Consider the following 21,498-nt stretch of genomic DNA (forward strand, 5'->3'; position numbering starts at 1 on the left):
AAGACAAGGAGAAAGCAATCTGATATACCAGATATTCCACCATGAATAGAGCTAGACCAAACTAGGCAAATGTAATATTTTAGATAATATTAATAATAGAATATATAATATTTTTAAAATAATCTGTACATTGAGGCAGCATATTAGAGAGAGAAATTGAAAAGCAGGAAAGCTGAAGTTAAAGGGTCTGTGATCTGCATTCATGAAAAGTATTCATTTGAGAAGGCAACATTCAATATGGACTTTTACAATATGCACACACACTTAAATTTTTTGTCCCAAAAATCATGAAGGCCAACAAGAGAGATTTATGTCAACAAAAAATATTCTAAGGCGTGATAATTTACTAACAGTTTAACATCTGTTTATGTAACAACACTTCAGGAAAAAAATCCAGTTTTCTAGCCATTAAATATAAAGAACGACTCTACCAGTCGTACAGTAATATAAGGGATGACAGAAGGACAGCAAAGATGGATCTCCTTTCTTCAGACTTGAACAAGTAGGGTAAATTTGTATCCTCCTCCAAGTCTTCAAAAATGCTTAGGACAAATTTGAAGTCTTCAAGCCCTACCAGATTGTGGTTAAATCCTGTTCCTACAAGGAAACTGTTGGAGTGAAGTTCCTTGAACACAGGGTATTTATTCAGGGATAAATGAGCTTTGAGTAATTATTGTTTTTTAAATCACTGCAATGTTCATGAATTGTTATTATTCACTTTATTCAACTCAACCAGTGTGTGCCATAATTTTTACTTAGTTCATCATTATGTAAAATAGTGGTTTTCCATTATGTGATATGTTGAATTTTTCCATCTAATTTGCTTTCTTTTATGCTTTGATTAAGTATTTCCACAGCTCTACTTCCACATGCTGCGGCAGAGAAGAAGGGTGCTTCATGGAGAAGTGATTGTGGAAAAGGACGATTGAATCAAGCTGTGCAACCATGGTGCTTTCAGTGGAAAGGAAAAGAAGAGAGGGTAAAAACCCAAAACTTCCTCTGATTTTTCTGAGTCCAAGTTTTAAAACATGGAACAAGAATAAACAACTGTGCCTGTGCCTGTGGACTGTATTATTTTTGCAATTAATATATTTTGAGACCTACCTTTTCATCCTCAGATTCACTTCAGTTTTTAATTGTTAATTTTTTCAAAGAAATATTTTATTATTTTCAATAGGTTGATGAGTAGCTTTAAGAATTAGAATAGTTGGCTACTGTGCCTTCTGTTCTGAAAGTTCTGTTATGATCTGTAGTCATTACTAAGGACAGAAGAAGAGTTGATAAGTTGTACTGATAGTGAGTCTTCTGGAAATCGGAGTGTAAATTAGGCAATGATGTTTTTCATAGACTAGGTGAATTGAATGGTATTTAAGCTTTATATTAAGTAATACCTTTCCACTTATAAGTACTGTAGCACATTGTTTAACATTTTTTGAATTACAGTATCACATACAGAATTCCAGAAGGACTTTTGAAAAGAGTGGAATTCTTGATTGTCAGTGCAAATTTAGACCTCCCTGTATTTTCATTTGTAACTTTAAAGAAACTTAGGGTAATAGATATAATATTAACTGGTTAAAATTTGTGCTGAGGAGAAGATAGGATGTGCCTACCTTTCTCTAATCAGTGACTGGAATGGGACTCCTTTGCAGAGTAAAGCTGATTGTCAGCATGTTTCCTATTCTACATTTAAATTATATATACAGAAAAATCAGTATTGCATTGAAAATCTGTAGCTATGGTGAGATATTTGACTTCTTTTCAATAGCTCGGTGGGATAAAATATATTTTAAATAGCACCTAAAAATATAAATTGTGCTTTTATTCATCCCATTGGGCAATTTTAATTGCTCCCTCCCCATTAATTGTCTATACTGTGTTGACCTAATTCTATTTCATGTCTTCAATAATCTACAGGTAGGATCTACAGTATATTGATAGAAGTTACAGATGATATTACACTATATGATACTTGAGTGGGAGAGGTCCAACAAATTAGAAGATTTTGATCTAAGAGTCTAGCAGATGCAGAGAAAAGGTGATGCATTTGAGGAAACTTGGATACTTAGTGAGAGAGAGAAGATCGAAATGTAGTAATGTGGTACGAAGCCTTGAAAATGTAGGCAGCAAACCTGTCTTGTTTCTGGCTTCACTGATGTCAAAAGAAGTGTATACATATGTGGGAGAGCTGCATCAGGCAGCTGTAAATCAGAATACTTGTGGTTGCTGAGGTAGTTTCTGGAGTACAGTCTTATATTTTGGCTGCCTCAGGGATGAAGTATTGGATAATCTTCTGAAAGCTCAGAGAACAATAACAAAACTCGTTGAAGTGAGAAAGAAGTCGGAAAGATTGAGTTGCTAATATGTGTAATTCTTTGTTCTATGATAAATACATGGAAGAGCTTTTCTAAGTATGCAGGTAGCTATGATGAATTTGGAACAAGGTAAAGAACCGATGAATATCAGAAGAAAGATCCTACTGATGAGATCAATTACAGAATGACACAGTAGTGCTTATCAATGCATGCAGTGTCTTGGAAGGGTTTCAGTTAAAGTTGGCAAGAGACTGAACTACATATTTGAATAGGCAGTTTCCATTTTTAGCTTCAATGATACAGCTTTTTTGAAATTTGTAGATATGCCAGAATAAGGTGTATCAAGTAATTTAATAAAAAAGCAAGGATTTGCTATATCCCTAACTTTTAAATTCCATGCTGTGACTTGGATTGTGATATTTATGTATGTCTTCATTACACGTAAATGAGTTTCCTTTTATGTGACAGGTGGATAGTGGACTTGAGACAGAACAGTTGTATTTCTTTAAATTTTAAAAGGTGTAATATTTATATTCCTTAAATTTCACACAAGGTGCTCTAATTTAACTTATTACTTCTGTTTTATATGCAGCTAAAGTTATTAAAAGTTTAAAATATAAATTACATTTACAACACTGAATCACAAAATGGTTGTGTTACATGTGTTCAGACTATCAGTTGCATGTGTCCAACATTCTTTCAGTACTGTTTTATAAACTATGAGGAACTATAGTGGCAGTTTTGGGAAATATATCTCCATTAGCAAATGGAATAGTGTGATGAAATATGAAAAACTAAGATTAGATTAAATTCTGTGTCTCTTTTTACTGTCAGGGCAGCTCACTGAAGACCACAGCTATCAATTAATTGAAAATGCATTGGATACTTAATGGTGTGATTTTGAAATCCTTATCAGATGAATGTATCCTGTAGATAGTATTCTTTCTAAAAGGAATACTTGCACTATAAAAGTGTATTATATTTGTTTGCATTGTGGCCTAAGGATATTATCATATGTTAATCAAGGACCTATTTTTATATCCTTTTGTACATGTGAAATGAAAAAAAAAAACCCACACTGTTTGCTACAATCTTGGGTTGCACTTCCATAAAGTAACAATGTACAAGGTAATGATACAATTTCAAACTAGATTTACAGCTACAAAATAGTGTTGCTAAGGAATGACTTAATTAAAGTAAAACTAAAAATTACTTACAGTATCACATTCAATGCTTAATTGACCAGAGAGATTGCCATGTAGATTAGTTTACATGGCATTTACCTAAAAAAAGTAAGCAACATGTTCTTTTCTTCCTCCTGTTTTTTTACTGAAACCTTTCACTGAAGCCTTCTTTTCACAGAATCAGTAAGGTTGGAAAAGACCTCTAAGGTCACCAAGTCCAACCTTTGACTGAACACCACCACATCAACTAGACTATAGCACTAAGTGCCATGTCCAGCTGCTTCTTGAATGCTTCCAGGGATGGTGACTCCACCACCTCCCTGGGGAGCCAGTTCCAATGCCTGACCAGCCTTTCCATGGAGAAATTCTTCCTGATGTCCAACCTGAACCTCCCCTGACACAACTTGAGGCTTTTTCCTCTTGTCTGGTTGCTATTCTGTTAGCATATCTTCTGCAATGTAGTGAGAATTGCAGGTAAAATCTTCTTGCTATTGACTTCAGATGAGGTAGGATTTTATCCTAGGTAGCTATATTTAAATTTCAACATACCATCTTGAAACATTTAATTAACCTGTTAAATGGACATTAAAACTTAAGTATGATTTTCATATGGTGCTCTCTTTCCAACTTCTTTTTTACATCTGTCTTTTTTGTCTTCCTCTCTGCAATATTCCTAGTTTTCTAAAGCATTTAAATTCTCTTGCTTATGTAAGATTAGGAATGTATTCAAACATCAGCATCTCTAATGTTTTCATGTAGTCTTTTACAAATTGTCCTTATAAAGATATTTTCTTACTTGTTCTATATATGCCTTCTGAAATGAATTCATATAGAGCATGGCTTTATGAAACTTTTTGACTAGCAATATGTAGAAATAGGGAGATTCCTTTTAATCAGGTGACTTTTCCTGCTATTGGTAGAAACAGAAACCATCTTTTGTATAAACTCTACCTAAAAGCAGTTGGATTTCTTGAGGTTCTCCCCAGCACTCACATACTGTGAAAAGCTGTTTTGGGACAGATTGGGTTGTTTCACAGCTCAGCCCAGAATGTTTGCAGGTCAGATCCCAGTTTCAGGGCATGGGCAGCAGCAAGGAAGATGGTGCTGAGGTATTGCATCTTCTGCATTATCTGGCGAGGGGTCACTGAGGCCATGGTGAGCAGTAGTTGACAGATGTAATTTCTCCCACCCTGCAGGATGTGAGATGAGAGGAATCTCAGTGTGCTGTCATTGCCACCTGCTGAGGGAGCCCAGGGGATCAGCCAGGAGGATCTCTGTGCACAAAGGGTGTTTTATAGAGAGGGCTTTCTCACTCCACTCAGCTATGGTTTGCTATCTATTATTAGCCTACATGTCTTGAGATATACAGGTCTGCCAGGATGGGTATGGCACACCAATCTCAACAGTGCAGTTCAACATAAACTGCCTTGGAGAAATGGTGCAGGGTGCTGTTTCTCATTCCCATTGAACATAACATTTAGCCAGGTTCATGTTCATGGATAGATTGCAAGTCTAGTTAACAGGGAGATGCATGGAGACCTTTTCTGTGACCAGACTGAAATATGTACATTTTAAATCTAGGTCTAGATACTGCTTTGATTGTGGTACTCTCAGTCTTCACAGTAGCTGACTTCAGTGGATGTTTGGATATGTATATGGTTACTGAATAAACCAGAGTGAAACCAATTCACAATTGTTATAATAATTCATAATTTTAAATTAGTTTAAATGATATTAACAGTTTTTGAATCGAGCTCTTGCTTAATCTGCCTTAGAAAGAAAAAAGAAAGGAAAGTTAATACAAATAAATGTTCTGCACTAGGCAGTAGGGCTTCATAAATCAAAATTTTCAGGCAGGCAAACTGGCTGCATTTCATAAAGGATGTTTTAAGTGGTTTTTTTTGAACAAAAAAGGTGAAAGCTTTTCTGAAAATCAAAGTTTATTTAATAATGTATATTTTAAAATGTGCTGTGACTTACTGTATTATTTATTACCAGTTTACAATTTAAATTCATGCTGAACCTGCAGTTTTTATAGATGATTAACTGTATCCCATTCTGTGGGATACATTCTGTGTTTGTTTCAATGGCTGTTTAAAAAACAAACTTCCCATTTTTCTGCAGAGCTCTGTGTTCTTTTTCTCAAGTGAGTTGCAGTACTGTTACTGCCTGCAATGCTTTGCCAGGCTGCTAAAGTGGCAGCTTTCAGTTTGCCAAGGGCAGCTCCATGAGCTTGCTTCCAGGAGGGCACAGCTCCACAGTGGGTGGCACTCTCGGGTCGGTGTCAGGCACCGCTGTGCCACCGGTGCTGTTCTGGGGTCTCGAGCACCTTCAGGACTGCTGGTTCTGCAGATGTCCCCAGCTGATTCATCCCTATGACTTCCCAGATGGAGAGAACTCTTAGGTCAGAAAAGCAAATCTGACAAGTGAACGGAGAGCTGTCCTGAGAGAACTGTGGAGAACTGAATGTTGGGTGACTCCAGCCCTCTCTAGGAAGTTGCTGTCAATTTCACGCCTGCAGCTGGTAGTGGCTGGGTGATGTACAGTAATTTCTGTGTCATGTTGTACCACCTGAAACATGTCCTTTCATTCATACTCTTCTGCCTCTGTGTTCGGTCTTGAATGTATTTGAATGTCCTTTCAGTTTATGGCTTTGTAAAAGTGTAAGTGCAGAAAAAATTATCAAAGTGTATAGAATGTATATGTATAGAATTGTATTTGAAGTTTCTTAATAATGTAAATGCACTGCAACTGCTTATTATTGTTATTTCTTCTAAAATGCATTATCGTTAGAAGTTTACATGGACAGGAAAGCAACACAATATGATACTTCTAATAACTTATTTATTTGCAAAAATTATAATATTTTTTTGATCTATAGATTCAGATATTTGTTTTAGTGACTGTTAATACTGTAGCACTGTAGAAATTAATCATCAATTAAAAGATGTATTTTAAACTTTGTTCTAGTTGATTTTTTAAATTTTTTTTTAGCATGTAGAAGTCAGTTCATATAAGCATTCAGCATATTAGACCAGACGAGTATCTGTTTACAAATAATATGCTTTTTTATTTAGAATTATTTCACAAATTAATCTTGAGGTCCCCGTAACAAATTAATCTTAAGGACTCCTATTTACTCTTACCCAGACAGCCTTTTCATCTTTCTTAAAATATATTCCATAAAAACCAAGTAGGTTTGAGTAGTAATAATACTGGTTTATCAAAAAAGAGCAGAAAACACAGGGCATTCAAGAGAATGCCAATATGTATGAAAAAAATGCATTACAGTGATCCTGAAATAGATGTTCCAGTAGTAGATGTTTCAGTGTTTTGGAACAGGACTTTTTTGTGGTATTAACCTTTGAGAGGGGTGGAGACAGAGAACATCCTCTGTCTGTCATTTGCTATGTGACTAACAATGACATTGCAGCTAGGAGGATTTCGTTGCCATGACAGTATGAGAAAGCAGTTTGTGAGCATTCACACCTACTTCTTTTGAATTAGGAATCAAGTGGCTTTAACCCCAAGGAGCTTAACTGCATATAAAGCTTAAATCCTGTTAGTCAGATGTATTATGATGGAGATGTAGATCTCCTAATCTGGAAGTCACAGAAATGGTCTTCTGATCTAAATTTACAGGACAGGATTTACGTGTCCTGGCCCTCTACCAAGGTTAAACCATTCAGATTTCTATGGAAGCTGGTGGAAGAATATCCACTGATCTCAACAGGAGTGTGATGGGACGTAGGCACTCGTGTATTCTGTTCTGTGTAGTTCTGGATTTACCAGGGAGAGAGTGAGCTGTAGCCTTCCTGTTAGTACTGTCTGGGAGAGAGCCTGTGTTGTGGTGCATTAGCTGTTGCATGATGGCACACTTCCTCCCAGCTTTGCAGGGTGCCCAGCACTGCTCCCTGCAGAACACTCCAGAGCACCTGGAAATCTCCAGTAGTACACCACTATTGCATTATACTGATTTGAATTCAGCAGAGTTGTAGAAACTCCCTCACATATCTACATAAATGTCTTTAATTTCTGAAATTAATGTAGGCCCAGTGAGATATCCTATTAAAAATAGGCAGGGTAGATCATCCCTCACAGCTGCTTGGACATTCCTAACTTGAAATGATGCCGTCACTGAACAACTTTGATTTTCATATATAATCTCTTAGTGGTTTGTGCTCATACCACATTTATAAGATGTCACTTTGCCTGCCCTTAACTGGCTGTTCCAGATTTGATAGAACAAATTGCAAATGACAAGCAAGAAAAGACTCAAATGGGTGTCCTGCTCCACACACCAAGCACCCTCCTGTGCTCGGAAGAGAATCCCAAATCCTGGGTGTGTAGTAACATTTGCATGCCTTTTAATTTATCATTTATGAAGCTGAATAGTATAATATAGACCTTCAACTCATGAAGAAAGAAAACAAATTTTGTTACCAAAGCCATTACATTACAAGTGAATTACATTTTATTCTCTAAATTAAGTCTGGGAAGAATATTAAGATTGAGACTCATTCAGTGACAAAACAGAGACAGTATTGGGGTTCTTGCAGCCGACACTTGTTGCCAACAGAAAGCAAGTATTTAACTTCTGTTTTCATTTAAAGTGAGGTGATATTATTGAGAATAAAAAAAAAATTGAATTCTTGCCAGAAAGAGTCTTTTTACAGTGATCATCTCTGACCAGGGCTCAATTAATTTAACTTTTCAATCTCTACATTATATCCAGCCAACCCTTAACAAAAGAGTTTTGTCTCTAGAAAAAAACAAACCTGAAAACAATTCCTCTAAATGTTCTTAACTAGAAAATGTCTTTAGACTTCATGAGATATAAACATTTTTGAACATTTTCATATGCTTGAGAAATGTTTCTTTAAATAATTTGAAGATTTAGTATTTATTTGTTTATTTATTTATTTTGTTCTCTGTTCTTACTATAATAATAGAATGCTTGAAAAGGTGATGGAAATGTAGAGAACAATGTCCATATACTAAATATGCTGGTATTGGATCTTTAAAAAGATAATCATAGCTCAGGGTTGCCGGAAAGAAAGCAGAGGCACAAACTAAATGGAAATGGAAAGAGTAGCTTAAATGGAAAGAGTAGCTGAAATACCACAGCTGCATGTTCAGCTCCATTTGATCCATAGGCAGTGTCCACTGCTGTCTATCATAAACGTCACTGTGTTCATACTTGCTACAGAAGTTTTTTGATTTTTTAAAATCAATAGACATAAGTAGCTACTGGTGGTAGAAATGTGTCACTGTTATGTGCAACTTGAGTCAGAATAAAGAAAAAAGAGGGCATAGTATTTCCATTTTGCAACCCTTTTAAATGTAAAGATTGTCTAAAGAGCCATATTAGGCAGTGTTGCCATCATATTTTTATTTTGCCATAAAACCAAATATAAGCTACTTTTTAGATTATTATTTCCCCACAATTTATTTGCTGCGTAAAAATAAGTCTATGGTCTTGATGATTTCTCAGTTGTGAGGGTCCTGCTATTTTACAGGTCAACAGTAGTCTGCAACTGGAAGAACACTTCATTGTGATATTCTTAAATTGGTGCAATAGCTTCAGTCTTTAGGAATAACTTTATCCTCCCAAAAATTGCAGGATGAAGATAAAATATTCTATACTATTATCTTCTGTGAATGTTCTTGCCTCCTAAAAATGTCTATTATGTGTGAATAGGTCTGTGTGGTTTGTTTACTTGTTTTTTTTTTTTTTTTTTTGTTTCCACCTGTATAGTTACTTAAAAACTAATTACACCCTTGCCTACTGAATATTAAGTCAGTGGACTGTGGTGGTCTCAGATAGGAGAGTTCCTTGAGCTTATGGCAAGTCTGTAGTAAACTTCCTTGGTCATTAGTTTCAACTCAGCTGCTTTTTTGTGGAGAGATACAATGACTTCAGCTTCTGTCTGAAGTGAGCACTATACTTCAGAATATCTTTCTGAAGGCATTCAATGTTTAAACATGGTTCTCTTTTGTTCTGCTTCCTTCTGATCTGTGCAGGATGCTGACAGAGAGGGAACAATCATGACGTCTCCTATAAATAATGTCAGGTTGTTGTTCTCTTTTCACTCCCCTGGCTCATTTGAACACTTGCTACAATCCTTGAGCTGTTAGACAGCACTAAATTGGAGGTAACTCAATCACTTTCCTCTGGTCTGTAAAGCATTCAGGGTTAGACTATGCAGAGGGCAGAAAGCCAGCAGAGAACAATGGAACTAACACTGTGTACTGGGTGAAGACGGAGTCGCTTTAGCCATGTGCTATGTGTAGTATGTAGGATGTATGTTTAGGGAACTGAAAAGGAGAATGTGTTTCTGAGTCACTAACTCCTGGAAGGCTGCTGTGCTTGTGACTGGAACAAACTTGCTGTTTAGCCTTTGGTATCGAGAAGACACATGAGACGTGCTTCACTGATGAGAGGTACCATTTATATATCTGCTCTTGGTTTTAATTTCTGGGCACACTATGTACCTGCAATTTGCATGGTTCTACATGTTAAAAGAATTAACACCTTCTGCCAGTTTTTTTAATGTAGTTTAATTCTGAGATGTCAAGACCTTCTTGGAAGAAATAACCTTGGACTGATCTGATTCCATCTTGAGAGCAGAAATGTTTCAAGGAGCAGAAGCAAATCTATTTAGGGTTTTGGGTGCCCTCCATAAATAGTTCTGGCAGCTCATTCAGTCCAGTCTCCCATCTTTCTGATGTCATCTTCTCCAGCATAATCTCTAGCTTCTAATTCTTTCTGCACTATGAAATCTCATTACACAAAATAAAATATGTATGAAAGAGAAATAGGAGGTATGTAGGTAAGCCAGCATATTGAAAATCTGGGACCTCTCCTTCCTTACTGCAGTCTTTTGTGACAATTGTGGAAGGAATATCAGACCAACAATTTTGAGGAACAACAAAACTGTTGGTCACCAACAATGGTCTAAAAGTTTCCTGACTGAAACTGTTTGAGACGAGTCTGCTCAGGGATATGTTTCTTGTGCTTGTTGAGAATTTCAGTCACAAGCCCTTTTTCCCAATGCAATCTTTTTGCTTTAAGATGATGGTGTGTACTCCAGAGGTGATGCCTAAACCTTCAAGGTATCTAGTGCTAGTGCTAAAATTTCTACCTTTCAAAGGCTTTAACCTTTCTGTGATTCAGTTATACTCCCATTACAGGCCCATAGTGTCCCTCCAGTGATGATCTTTCTTCATTGTGTATTTCTTATTTTCCTGAGACTGATTATCTAAAAATATTCACAGCCCAAGCAGAATTACCTAGTATTTCCTCTGGTTAAGAAGATTATTACACTGTATTTGGTGATTGTAAACATGGAAGTTTTTTGATAAAGGCATGCTTAGTTTCAAAGCTGTGAGATATACAATAAATCTTAAATTGGAGGAAGGGGTTAAATTACTTTGTTATTTACTAGAATCCCTGAGACTAACAGGTGCATATTGGAAGAGATAATGAGACATGTTTAAAGTCAGCTGCAGACAAGCTATTATTTCACTATGTCTCTCTGAGAAACCATAGGTAGAGAATTACTTGTCTCATGATGATGGCCGCTGCCCTGACCACTAACCAGTGTCATCCTGTACAGCTCCTCTTCTGTGAGAAACTGAGAAATAATTACCATGGAACTACCCTGAGCTCTAAATAGCTGTTATTCTTTAGGTACACTTACCAAGAGGTTTCATCTGCAAATAATACCTCTTGAGAAAGTACGCAGGCAGGATGTGATAATTTACAAAAGTCCTTAAGAAATTGCAATTTGAAATGTCACAGCTGGATAGGTTTGCAGTTCACAGTAGGTTTGGAGATACAGATCCTGAGGCCAGATCCTTTGCTGCCATGCCTCAGTGGAATCGTGCTGACTTACACAATTTTCAAGACTTGGCTTTTAAAAGAGCTTTTCTAAGAATAGTTCAAAATTTGAATAGGTAGTACATGTCAAATGGTGATGTTTTTCTATTTTTAATTTAGAAGAATTTTAATTTATTTAACAAGTTTTTAAAATAAAGCTGGAAACAATGAGGGATTTTCTTCTGAACCAGTTTTAGAATAAGCATTTCTCTGAATAATAATATGAAAATGCATTTTTGGCAGAAAATTGCATTATTTTCCTAGGAAATTCTTGGCTAGCGCAACCTCCAAGTCCTGAGACTGGGGATGGGGGTATAGGGAGGAGGGTGAAAGAAGGTGCATGAAAAGCCACATTACCTCCCCAGCTGTGAGCAGCCAATGGAAGCTCCCACACCGAGACAGCTGGGGAAGCAGAGTGGCCACAGGGAGCAAGAGATGCTTGTAACAGTGGTCATAAAATCTAGACAAAAGACTTCCTGAGTCTTCTGCCCATCAAACAAAACAAGGTAATGCTGCTGGAGGACGAGGGGGTAAAGGATTAATTAATCCCCAACTTGAAAGAATACAGTCTCATTTAATGAGATTTCATTGTCCTAATTTTACCTCATTCTGTTACTGACCAACTAATCTTTTGTTCTGAATTAATTTGTTTCCTTCCTATAAAAAGCAATGTGATGGAAACTTCTTTTATCTTTTCATGCATCTGTTCTCTTTCCTAGTGCTTTTGACTTGATATTTGGAAAACAGTGGCAGGAACTTGAACAGAGAACCACCTAACTCTTCTTTCTGTGTTTTTACTGCAAATCCCCAAAGGAGTGTTTGGCTTGTTCTGTGCATCACGAGATTAACCCTGATTCACCTTAGCTCTGTACTGAGAAAATTCTCTAGGGTCCATCTGAAACACCCCCACAGCCACTCCCCTGAAGCCTTTTGGTATCCCTGAAGTAGAGTTTCATTAGAATCCAGCTATTTGAGTTTCACCTCTGCCAAGGATTTGGCTTCAGACTCTGGTAGCTTCCAACACCTTCTGATGCAGGGGTGGACCTTTGAAAGGAACCAACCACTGCCGTGAATCTGGGCTCTTTCAGTACTTCATGCTTTCAGTCTGGAGTGTAGATAGAGTTAAAATAATCCCTGTTCTAACAGTTCACCCATCTCATTTTTACCACTATGCCCTCTGGTAAGGATGATTGACTGAAAGAACCATATTTTGTTCTCAGAAGCTTAGAAAGAGGCTTAACGCTGTGACAGACAAGAAACTGCCTAAGAAAATGAAGGATGAAGTGACAACAAGAAAGGTTTACAAAGAAGGAACATGGGACTTAACAACAGTGTACAGTAAAAACAAGCTAGTTCCAAAGTATAAATGCTGATCTTGGATGTCTGAGGCAAACAAAGAAGGTTTCCATGTTTCCCAGATTTTTTTTCTGAAACCTAAAGTGGACGAGATGGTCATTTGGTGGCAATTCATGTAGTGCCAAGAAAGTGCAGTTGCTGGTTTACAGCAAATGATATGTGGCCCTTTGTGTCTATAACCCCCATCATGTGTATTTCTCTTTTCTCTATCAGTTTAGGTTTTCTGAAGTGTATCTCTCTAGATCATTCTTTGGAAAGCTGAAAGAAATCAGTGACTCCCTCATTTCATTGTACTTGGCCTTACTTGGTTTAAGGCTATAGCAAATACAATTTTTCCTCTCTGTTATATGTGAGTCCCTTCTGATACTGAGAACATCATATTGTCTTCACAAAGGATTGATGCTGTTTATTGGACATAAAACTAAAGGGGATGCTAAAAACAATTATAATAATACAGTATCTGCAGACAAATAGCTTTTCTGACACAAAACAACAAAATGAGTTATTGCTGTAAGTGTCAATTAATGCTTTTAAGATGCTTTAATTGTACAGTATCTATTTCAGACTCATGAAATGTAGAGGTAATTTGGGCTAAAAGAAGATATGATTCACAGTCGATATGTAACTGTGACTTGACAAGGGGCTTACTAGCTGCCTGAGGCAGATCAGAATGTGTGATAATAAGAATCTAGCAGAAAAACACATCATGAAACTGAACTGCAGAGTTTCCCTGGGTAAATGGTGTCAGAGCTGGTCACGCTCCTTCTACAAGGCAAAAAGGCAGAAGCAGTCAGTGACTGCTGCAACCTTGGAGCTAGTTACGAAGTACTTACTTTTGAAGTTAATACATGTATTCATTCATAGTCATATTAATAGATAAATGTATATCCTTTTTTTTTTTAATGCAGTTTGGTGAAATGCATTTTAACATGACAGAGAAGTGGGATCATGATAAAGCCTTCAATTTACTGTGCTCCGTTGTCTATTCATGTCCCTTGCCAAGCCCTTTCTGGAAAGCTGTAAAAAGAAAATTATTTGCTGGCTTAGGTTTAGACTTAACTCTGTTCCCTTCATTGCTACTGTACTCTTCTCTGCAGGGGATCATTTTACATTTTCTAAATTGCAGAGAGAGATCGTTGTGTTGGCAGGGTTGTACTGAGAAATGGGTTTTAATGAAGTGCAGTCCACTTACTGCGCTGGAACTTTAGCACCTGCAAGCTGAATGATAGCATCCTGTCAAGTTGATGTTGATGACTTTGTCACCAAGGGGACAGATTTATTTCCACCCATGCATTTTATAGCAAGATTGGGCTTTAAAAATGTTTTGTCATGTTGCTTTATGACTACCTGTATTTTTCTGTTTGAGAATATTGCTACTTGGAAGAAAAAAAGGGGAAGCTACTGGCTGGACATTAAGATGAGATTCCTCTCAAGTAAGTTTCTATGCTGCAGATGTTTGTAGCCAGGGCAGGTACACAACCTTCCCTTTAGAATCAGAGGAGAGAAATGGGTGGTTCATTTAACCTTTTGTAGACATCAGATTTTAATTGAGATGAACCCCATTATAAACACCATCCTGTACCTGGCTCTGCAAACAGTATTCCTAGAGGCACACTGATAAAGGACTCCACATTGCTCATAGGCTGCCCCATCAGGAGGAGACTGGTTGTATCCGTGCTGCATATCAGCTTTCATTTGAGAAACTCTCCAAAACAGATCACTTTCCAGGACTTGTAAGGCCCACTTGGAGCAAATTAAGGAAAACATTGCAGACTATCTCTAAAGGAAAAAATCCATCCTATGTTTTTCAGGATCTTATCTATGAGAAAATTCTGCACCTCTTAGAGGCTTCCTAATGAGTGACATGTACTTTCCGTTTATGCTTGCTCATGTCCTCTCTCCAACGGCTTTTAAATCCAGTTGTGAATTTCAGCCACATGAAAAAGAGACAATAATGTTTCAAAGACACTGTATTCCTATTTTTTTTTTAGAAAATTTGTGCTTGAATACAGAAGAAAAAACCTAGTGAATGTTACCATAAAAGAAAGGCAGCACCATCAGCTGCTCATGGACTTGCCCCTGGCTAAACTGGGGTACACACACACTGGCTGCCCTGCCAGCACCAACAGGCTCTGGACAAGCCACTGCGCCCTGCTCTTTCTCTAGCTGCAACCTAGGGATGCAAGAGGAAAGCAAGGACTTCAGAAATTTAAGAGCAGAATCTCAGGTTGCTGAGAGAGAAAGGCATTAGGAAGCTGCTGGGTGTGTGATGTAATGCTGAGTAGATAAAAATCTATATGAATCCAGGCTTAAACTGATTGTTCTGCACATGTCATTTCCAATCACTTGTAACATTGTAAATACTATTCACTTCTAGAGGTCAAAGAAGGATCAGGAGAATTTAAGGGAATAAAATGTACATACTCTTCAGAAACTGGAGCAAAGAGCTGACTTGCTTCACCTGCAGCATCACTTCCTGTAATCCCCCATTCCCTGCTATAAAATCCTCTTAGCATCCCTCTGAAACACAAGTGTAAAGAAAATTGCACTCTGTCTGCACTTCTATTTAGCCAACAGAAAAGAGGTAATCTCTGCTGCCTGAGTATTGTCCAAATGTTATACTTAATGAGTCTACTTAAACACCTTAATGAGAGAAAAAGGTATGGAAAGGCAGCTCCTTTGAGCAATTTATCACAGTATAAGGGAAAGCTCAACAGTGGAAATTCTGCAAGCCACAAAACACAAATTCAGTGTGGAAGTGAATCCAGGCTGAAACATCTGTAAGAAAGGAAGAAAAACTGTCCCCTCACTTGTCAGACTGGTTATAACCAACCCAAACAACTGCTTAAAATCAGCATGTGCCTGTCTCTATTGTGTCTCATGACTTAGACCTCCCCAGCCTTTGATTTTGTCTTGGTATTCAGAGAATCTCGTGGGCCTTGTGATGTTCTGCCAGTGTTCCCTGTGCTGCTCTGCTCAGTCCTGATTCTCTGGCCTGTCCTATTGACCAACTTCTTGGCCCTTCAGCTTGAGACTCCATGATCCAGGAGTTAGCATAAATAAGTTAATTTCATGCTGTACTGAACACTGTGCATAAAACACATGCCCTATTTTGTAAGCTTTAAATGGTAATGGTATGTTTTGTTATTTTGTTTTTCGCCTTTGTTTGCTTCCTCAGAACTAAACCTTTTGTCTGCCCTTTCTAGACCTTTATTGTGTCCATCATTCTTTTTATCTGTGCATTTGCTTTCTGTCTTTATGGACTCTTTTACTTTTTAATGAGCCTGGATATTTGACCTGTTTTCCACCTTAGAACAGATGCAGTAATCTATTCCCTAGAAGTGAATGTTCAAGACATTATTGCCCTTTTGTGTGGAGCTCTAGAATACTCACCATGGCAGCCATTCGGTGTCTGTGCTCAACAGTATAAGGTTTTGTTTTTGAGATCTCAAATTAGTTCAAAAGGCAGCATCGAGCTGACACAAACTTTAACAGTGATGTTCTGTTCACATCATTCCCTTTTAAGAAATTCTTTTTCACTGTGTAGACTGTGAACAAGTCCTTGTTTTTTTAATGGGTACATTAAATCCCACTCTGCAAGCTCTTACAAAATGTTTTCCCTTAGCAATATAACAGTTCTGGCCAAAGTCTGATTGCTGTAAATACACACGTCTTGCATAGTGTTTCAGCGGGCTGCACGTGTACACTGATTCCAACTATGATTTTCAGTCTTAGGCCTGTAGAATTCCAGGAATTCCTTATTTTTTCTCTGTCCTTCATTGCCTAAGGGTTTAGTTACTCTCTATTTTGTAAAACTGTTTTCTGTTCCTTTTAACTCTTGCAATCAGATCTGGTTCTCTTTTGCTAGTACCAAATAATCTCTGCCTTTTCACAGGTTCAAATACAGACTGTTGACTGGATTTTTCCCATTTATTTTTGGCATCTGATTCCCACTACAATTTGTTCTGACACAGTGATTATAATACCAGAATATGGTGTATTTTGAGTTAAGACAAGTTATGCTTTTTTCCTCCTAGAAGTAATACACCCCTTCAGTACCTTTTGTGCTGCCTGATCACTGCCTCAAACTTCAACACTTCAACTTCCCTATGCAAACCTCATTGCATGAAAATCTAAAGCCAATCTTCTAGCAATATTTTAAAAAATATTCACTTTCATCTTTCTTTCATATTGTCTTCCCAGAAAACATAATGGTCACTTGAACTTTTTCCCCTTGCCTGATACATTTCTGGAAAATGTCATATCTCTTGCAGTTTTAACCTCATGCCTCTCCATGAAGCACTATATCCACTACTTCTTTCTACTTCTAAAACCTTCTCTCTGATTTTGAATTTACTTTTTCTTATTCTCTTGCTCCTTGCATCAAGGAGTATTCTTTGGCTTGGGAGCTTTTTCAGAATTTGGAATTATAGCTTTTAAGCACAGTGAGTCATTACTATGACAAAAGGTAAAAAGAAAGACAATGTGAAGAAATAGTACATTAAGGAGGGAGACAAATCTATCTAGCCCACTCTGAGCCTGCCTGCAGACAGCTACCTCTGACAGGATTGCTCCAAACCAGCACATTTCAATCTCTGTCATGACCCCTTGTCCTCACATGCAGTCTATAATCACCTGCCCTTGAGGAAAAAATACTCACTTGGTCAGAAAGTAAGAAACATGTTAAAGAAATATTCTGGACACTGAAGAAGAGCTATGTTCTCTGTGCAAGAGATGGTGTAGGTAATTATTTCAGTTATTGACAGAGTTACAGATAGCTTTAAAATATGAAACCTTTCTCAGCTATTTGTAAAAATACAAGTTGGATAAAAAAAAAAGATTAAAGGATAACATTGAGCTGTGACTGTGAAGAGGATCTGTGCTTCTGGAGACTGATGTTTCTTAAATTATGGAGGGTTAGTATGTGTCTGAAAGACACAGTTAAACCCACTAAACACATTAATTGAAGAAAAGTTGCACTGCTACCCTAAAAGCTGATCCCAAAATGTGCTGTTTTGCATTTGCAGGATGAACCATACTAGTGACTAGTGTGTTGTTAGCAGCAATAAATATCTTTTGGGATGGTTTTTAATGAAAGCCTTGAGACAACAGAGATGAAAGAGACAAAGGTTTATGGGCTCAGGTAAGAGTCACAGTTATTTTGAAAGGTGCACCTTGTTCAGCAACAGAGACAAGGACCTAGCAAGAGGCAAGGCTTTAGCTCTGCAGGCATAACTAACAGCAGGAGGTGAACAATTTAATGATGTGAAAGGCAACTTCTATGGGTGAAATATGGAGGATAATAGGTCTGGGAGAAGGGATGCTTCACTTTTTTTTAAAAAAATATTTCTTTTTTCCAATAGCTGACAACAACAGCAACAGCAGCTGGAAGTACCTGAGAGTGAATGACAGTGAAGGAACCAGGATGAGTGGCAAATGACAGTAAATAAGAAAAGTGACTTGAAAAGGCCCTGGGCCCCTAGTGGCTCTATGAATAGTGAATTGGGACAACAAAAGCAAGAGTGCACTTTGAAAGAAAACATGAATGTGCTCTTCCTCCTGGCGACATCTGAACCCTTTCTCAATTTACAGATCAATGCAGAAGCAAAGATGTGCTGAATCTTTCATGTGGCTGTGCTGTTCTATAATAAAACCTGAACAAACAGGTTTTGTTTACCAGCTTTCTAGTGAAGCCACATTTTTCAACCAGGACTCTTCTCATGCACCATTCTCCAGTCTACTGAATCAGGTTAGGTCTTCCCTTAACATTGACAAAGAAACACCAACTTCCATTGGAGAGTCTCTTTATAATGGAAACAATGTTTAGTTTTTCAGTATGAGGAAAAAAAATTTTTTCCATCAACCCAAGAGTTCAGTGAAAAACAGGTGCCACCATTCTGTGAAGTTGGCAACAACTTTTGGTGGTGTCTGAATAGACAGACTTTGCAAAAAGACCTGGATATGAGTCATAAGCTTCCTCCCCTTGGATAAACAGCTTCACGTATGTATTGTCCTGCTTGTTAAGTCACTTCATTTTTAAAACTGGGTTTTGTCAAGGCAAACAATATGCTAGATGCCTTGTGAAGTACCTACAAACAACTTTCTTAGCCGAGGATGGGTTCTTGACCTTTTTTCTGCCACTGGGAGTCTCAGAAGAAGCTTGGGTCAAAGTACTGTATGTCAGGGAATTTTGTTCTGACTCAATGTACATAGCTGTACAATGTTCCCTGTTTAGTGAATTACTTTTGTCTTCATATCATTATGTTGCTTTAGCACCTCCTTTACAGGACTATTTTGAAGGGCAGCAGCTGCAAAGAAAGTGGCAGCAGCATGACATCTCACCTGACAGCAACACTTCCTTCTCATTGTAGTGACCACAGCTTGCACACATCTGAAAACCTTGTCTTCATTCATGAAAAAAATAAACCCTTTAAATAAGACCTGCTATTACTGATAGCCCCTCTCTGTGTAGACCCTGGCCAAGACATGAATAGTCTTTCTGATAGTTCCCTCCTGTGTCTGAATGCAATTTCATGGAAAATTAAATGCGACAGTAGAACTTGCCAGTGACTGTGAAGTGAATGATAAGTCTTCTCTCTGCTCCCCAGTACATTCAGTGTTCATAGCACTGAGTTTGGCAGAGCTGCTGGGTTTGCTCATTTCCTTTACTCAGAGCCAAGATTCCCAGTAGTGTCAGGACAATTTTAGAAGCAAGATACACTCAACTGAACGTCATCTATGAAGAGATGAACAGGTGCTTATAGCTGAGTTGTCAAGTCCATATATTACCTTGATGGGTTTTTTCTTTTTGAAATAGACTAATTTTTGAGTATGGACTTTTGACCAGTCCTCAGATTTCAGGAAGCAATCTTCTCCTGAACTGATTCATTCTGAGGAAAACAAAAATGCAGAGAAGATGGAAACAAGATCTGCAGTATGCAGAGTAATTTTCATGGGTGGAGTAGTGGCGGTGCCTGTTGCTGGGGTTGGAGCAGTTGCAGGGGCTGTTGTCACATTGTCAGATTTAAAGACCTTTTCCTCCTGAGGACACTGAGCACTGTTGAACATGGTTTGACAGGCCTGGGCCAGGCCCCAACATGTTGTAGAGACTTGGTTCTTCTGTGGGGTGCCAGGGTGATAAGACACTTTTAAAGAATATTTTGCTTCTTTCCTGGATTCTGCACATATTGAGGGGTAAGGTACAAACACACTGGAGGTGCCCACTGCCCAGGGGACTTACTCATACAATCCCACCCACCCCATCACTCTGAACTATCCAGTTTTTGGGCAGATCTCTGGGTAATATTCTTATTTATTTGTCTGGCCTTAAAGAAGGCCTGAACCATATGCAAGAACATGCTGGCTCCTAGCAAAAAGACCGGTTTGGTTTCAAGGGTAGTCACAGGATATTAAAAATCTTTAAAATTCTTGACTACTCTAATCAGCCTGGAGGACAAGGAAGGAATAAAGGAGGGGAGAAAAAAAAAATAGGAAGGTGTTTCCCCCATATGTTGTTCCTCTGAGAAAATGAAGAAAAAGCCAAAGGTGTGATTTTTAGTTGCTCCAGTAGATGACTCCCAAAGCACAGAGGTGCCTGCAATACTGAATACATCCACTAGGTTTGTGTCCCGACAAGCAGCACTGTCATATCAGAAATACATCCTATGAAATACACCACAGAGAGCACGTACTGCAAGTGAGGCATTACAGGTGTAACTCAGACAAAACACCACAAATACGAGGGCAAATAAGTCCACATTTTAACTAGCAACTATTGTTAAACCAATACAATGAATGTTTATAGCAATTTTCTTTTAACACACTCTGGTCCTTATCTCAACCCTTGGTTCCCCTGTTCAGGTGCCAAAAAAGGACTGTCATGGTTTTAAGCCCAGCTGGAGACAGAATACCATCCCAGCTGCTCATTCAATCCCCCTCTGCCTGATGGAATGGGGAGGAGAATTGAAGTAAAACTTGTATGTTGACACAAGAACTGTTTAATAATTGAGAATAGAGTAAAACACAAGAATAATGGTAAATAATGATGATAAAAAGGAAATAAACCATTGATGCACAGTACAGTTACTCATCACCTGCTGACCGATGCCAGACCTCCCTTCTCAAACCCAACTGGCCATGCTTCCAGGTAACTCCCCCCAGTTTATATACTAGGAATGATGTTCTCTGGTGTGGGATATCTTTTTGGCCAGTTTGGGTCACCCCTCCCTTCTATGCTCCCTCCCCATATATTTTTTTTACTGAGACAAGGAAAAACGAGAGTCCTTCACTAAGAATGAAATTACTCTGCAAAAAAATGCATCAGTGTGTTTATCAACACCTCTCATTCTGAATCCAAAACACAGCACTGTAACAACTACTGAGAAGAAATTAACTCTATTCTAGCTGAAACCAGGACACTGAGATAGGTAAAATAGTTGTTAAGCAATATCCAGAATGCATTCTTCCATAATACCCTCTCTCAAGCCTGCTAACTCAATGGATTTTAATTTCTTTATGCTTTGCTACATTGCATGACTACAAATTATATTTCAGGGAAGGCACAGAGTTGGTGAATCCACCTGTGTAAAGAAGTGATAAGGAAAATTTATGAGAATCACGAAGTAAGGAGCTGGAGGCTAGGGAGTTCTGTGAGGATGACATGGACATGAACAGGGCATGGACACCCTGACATACAATCAGTGAATTTAGTCTACAGATCTTGAAATTTACAACCTGCAAGGCTGAAGATGTGGCAGTTGAC

At 38.0% G+C, this 21,498-nt stretch overlaps 1 protein-coding gene across 3 annotated transcripts in view; it reads left to right on the forward strand.

Annotated features, from left to right (window-relative positions):
• The window catches only part of HACD1 (3-hydroxyacyl-CoA dehydratase 1), a 31,163-nt gene extending 11,988 nt beyond the window's left edge, over nucleotides 1–19,175 (forward strand). For 2 of the 3 annotated variants that reach the window (XM_053935217.1, XM_053935229.1), the window contains exon 7: nucleotides 847–6,458. In XM_053935217.1, coding sequence (XP_053791192.1) covers nucleotides 847–929 — 83 coding nt within the window. In that variant the 3' untranslated portion in view covers nucleotides 930–6,458. Of the gene's footprint in view, nucleotides 1–846; nucleotides 6,459–18,100 lie in introns of those variants that run through there. The other variant, XR_008429329.1, reaches the window with a different exon arrangement.
• The last annotated feature ends 2,323 nt before the right edge of the window (nucleotides 19,176–21,498 follow it).

Source organism: Vidua chalybeata, chromosome 1, assembly GCF_026979565.1.
Source record: "Vidua chalybeata isolate OUT-0048 chromosome 1, bVidCha1 merged haplotype, whole genome shotgun sequence".
Lineage (NCBI taxonomy): Eukaryota > Metazoa > Chordata > Aves > Passeriformes > Viduidae > Vidua > Vidua chalybeata.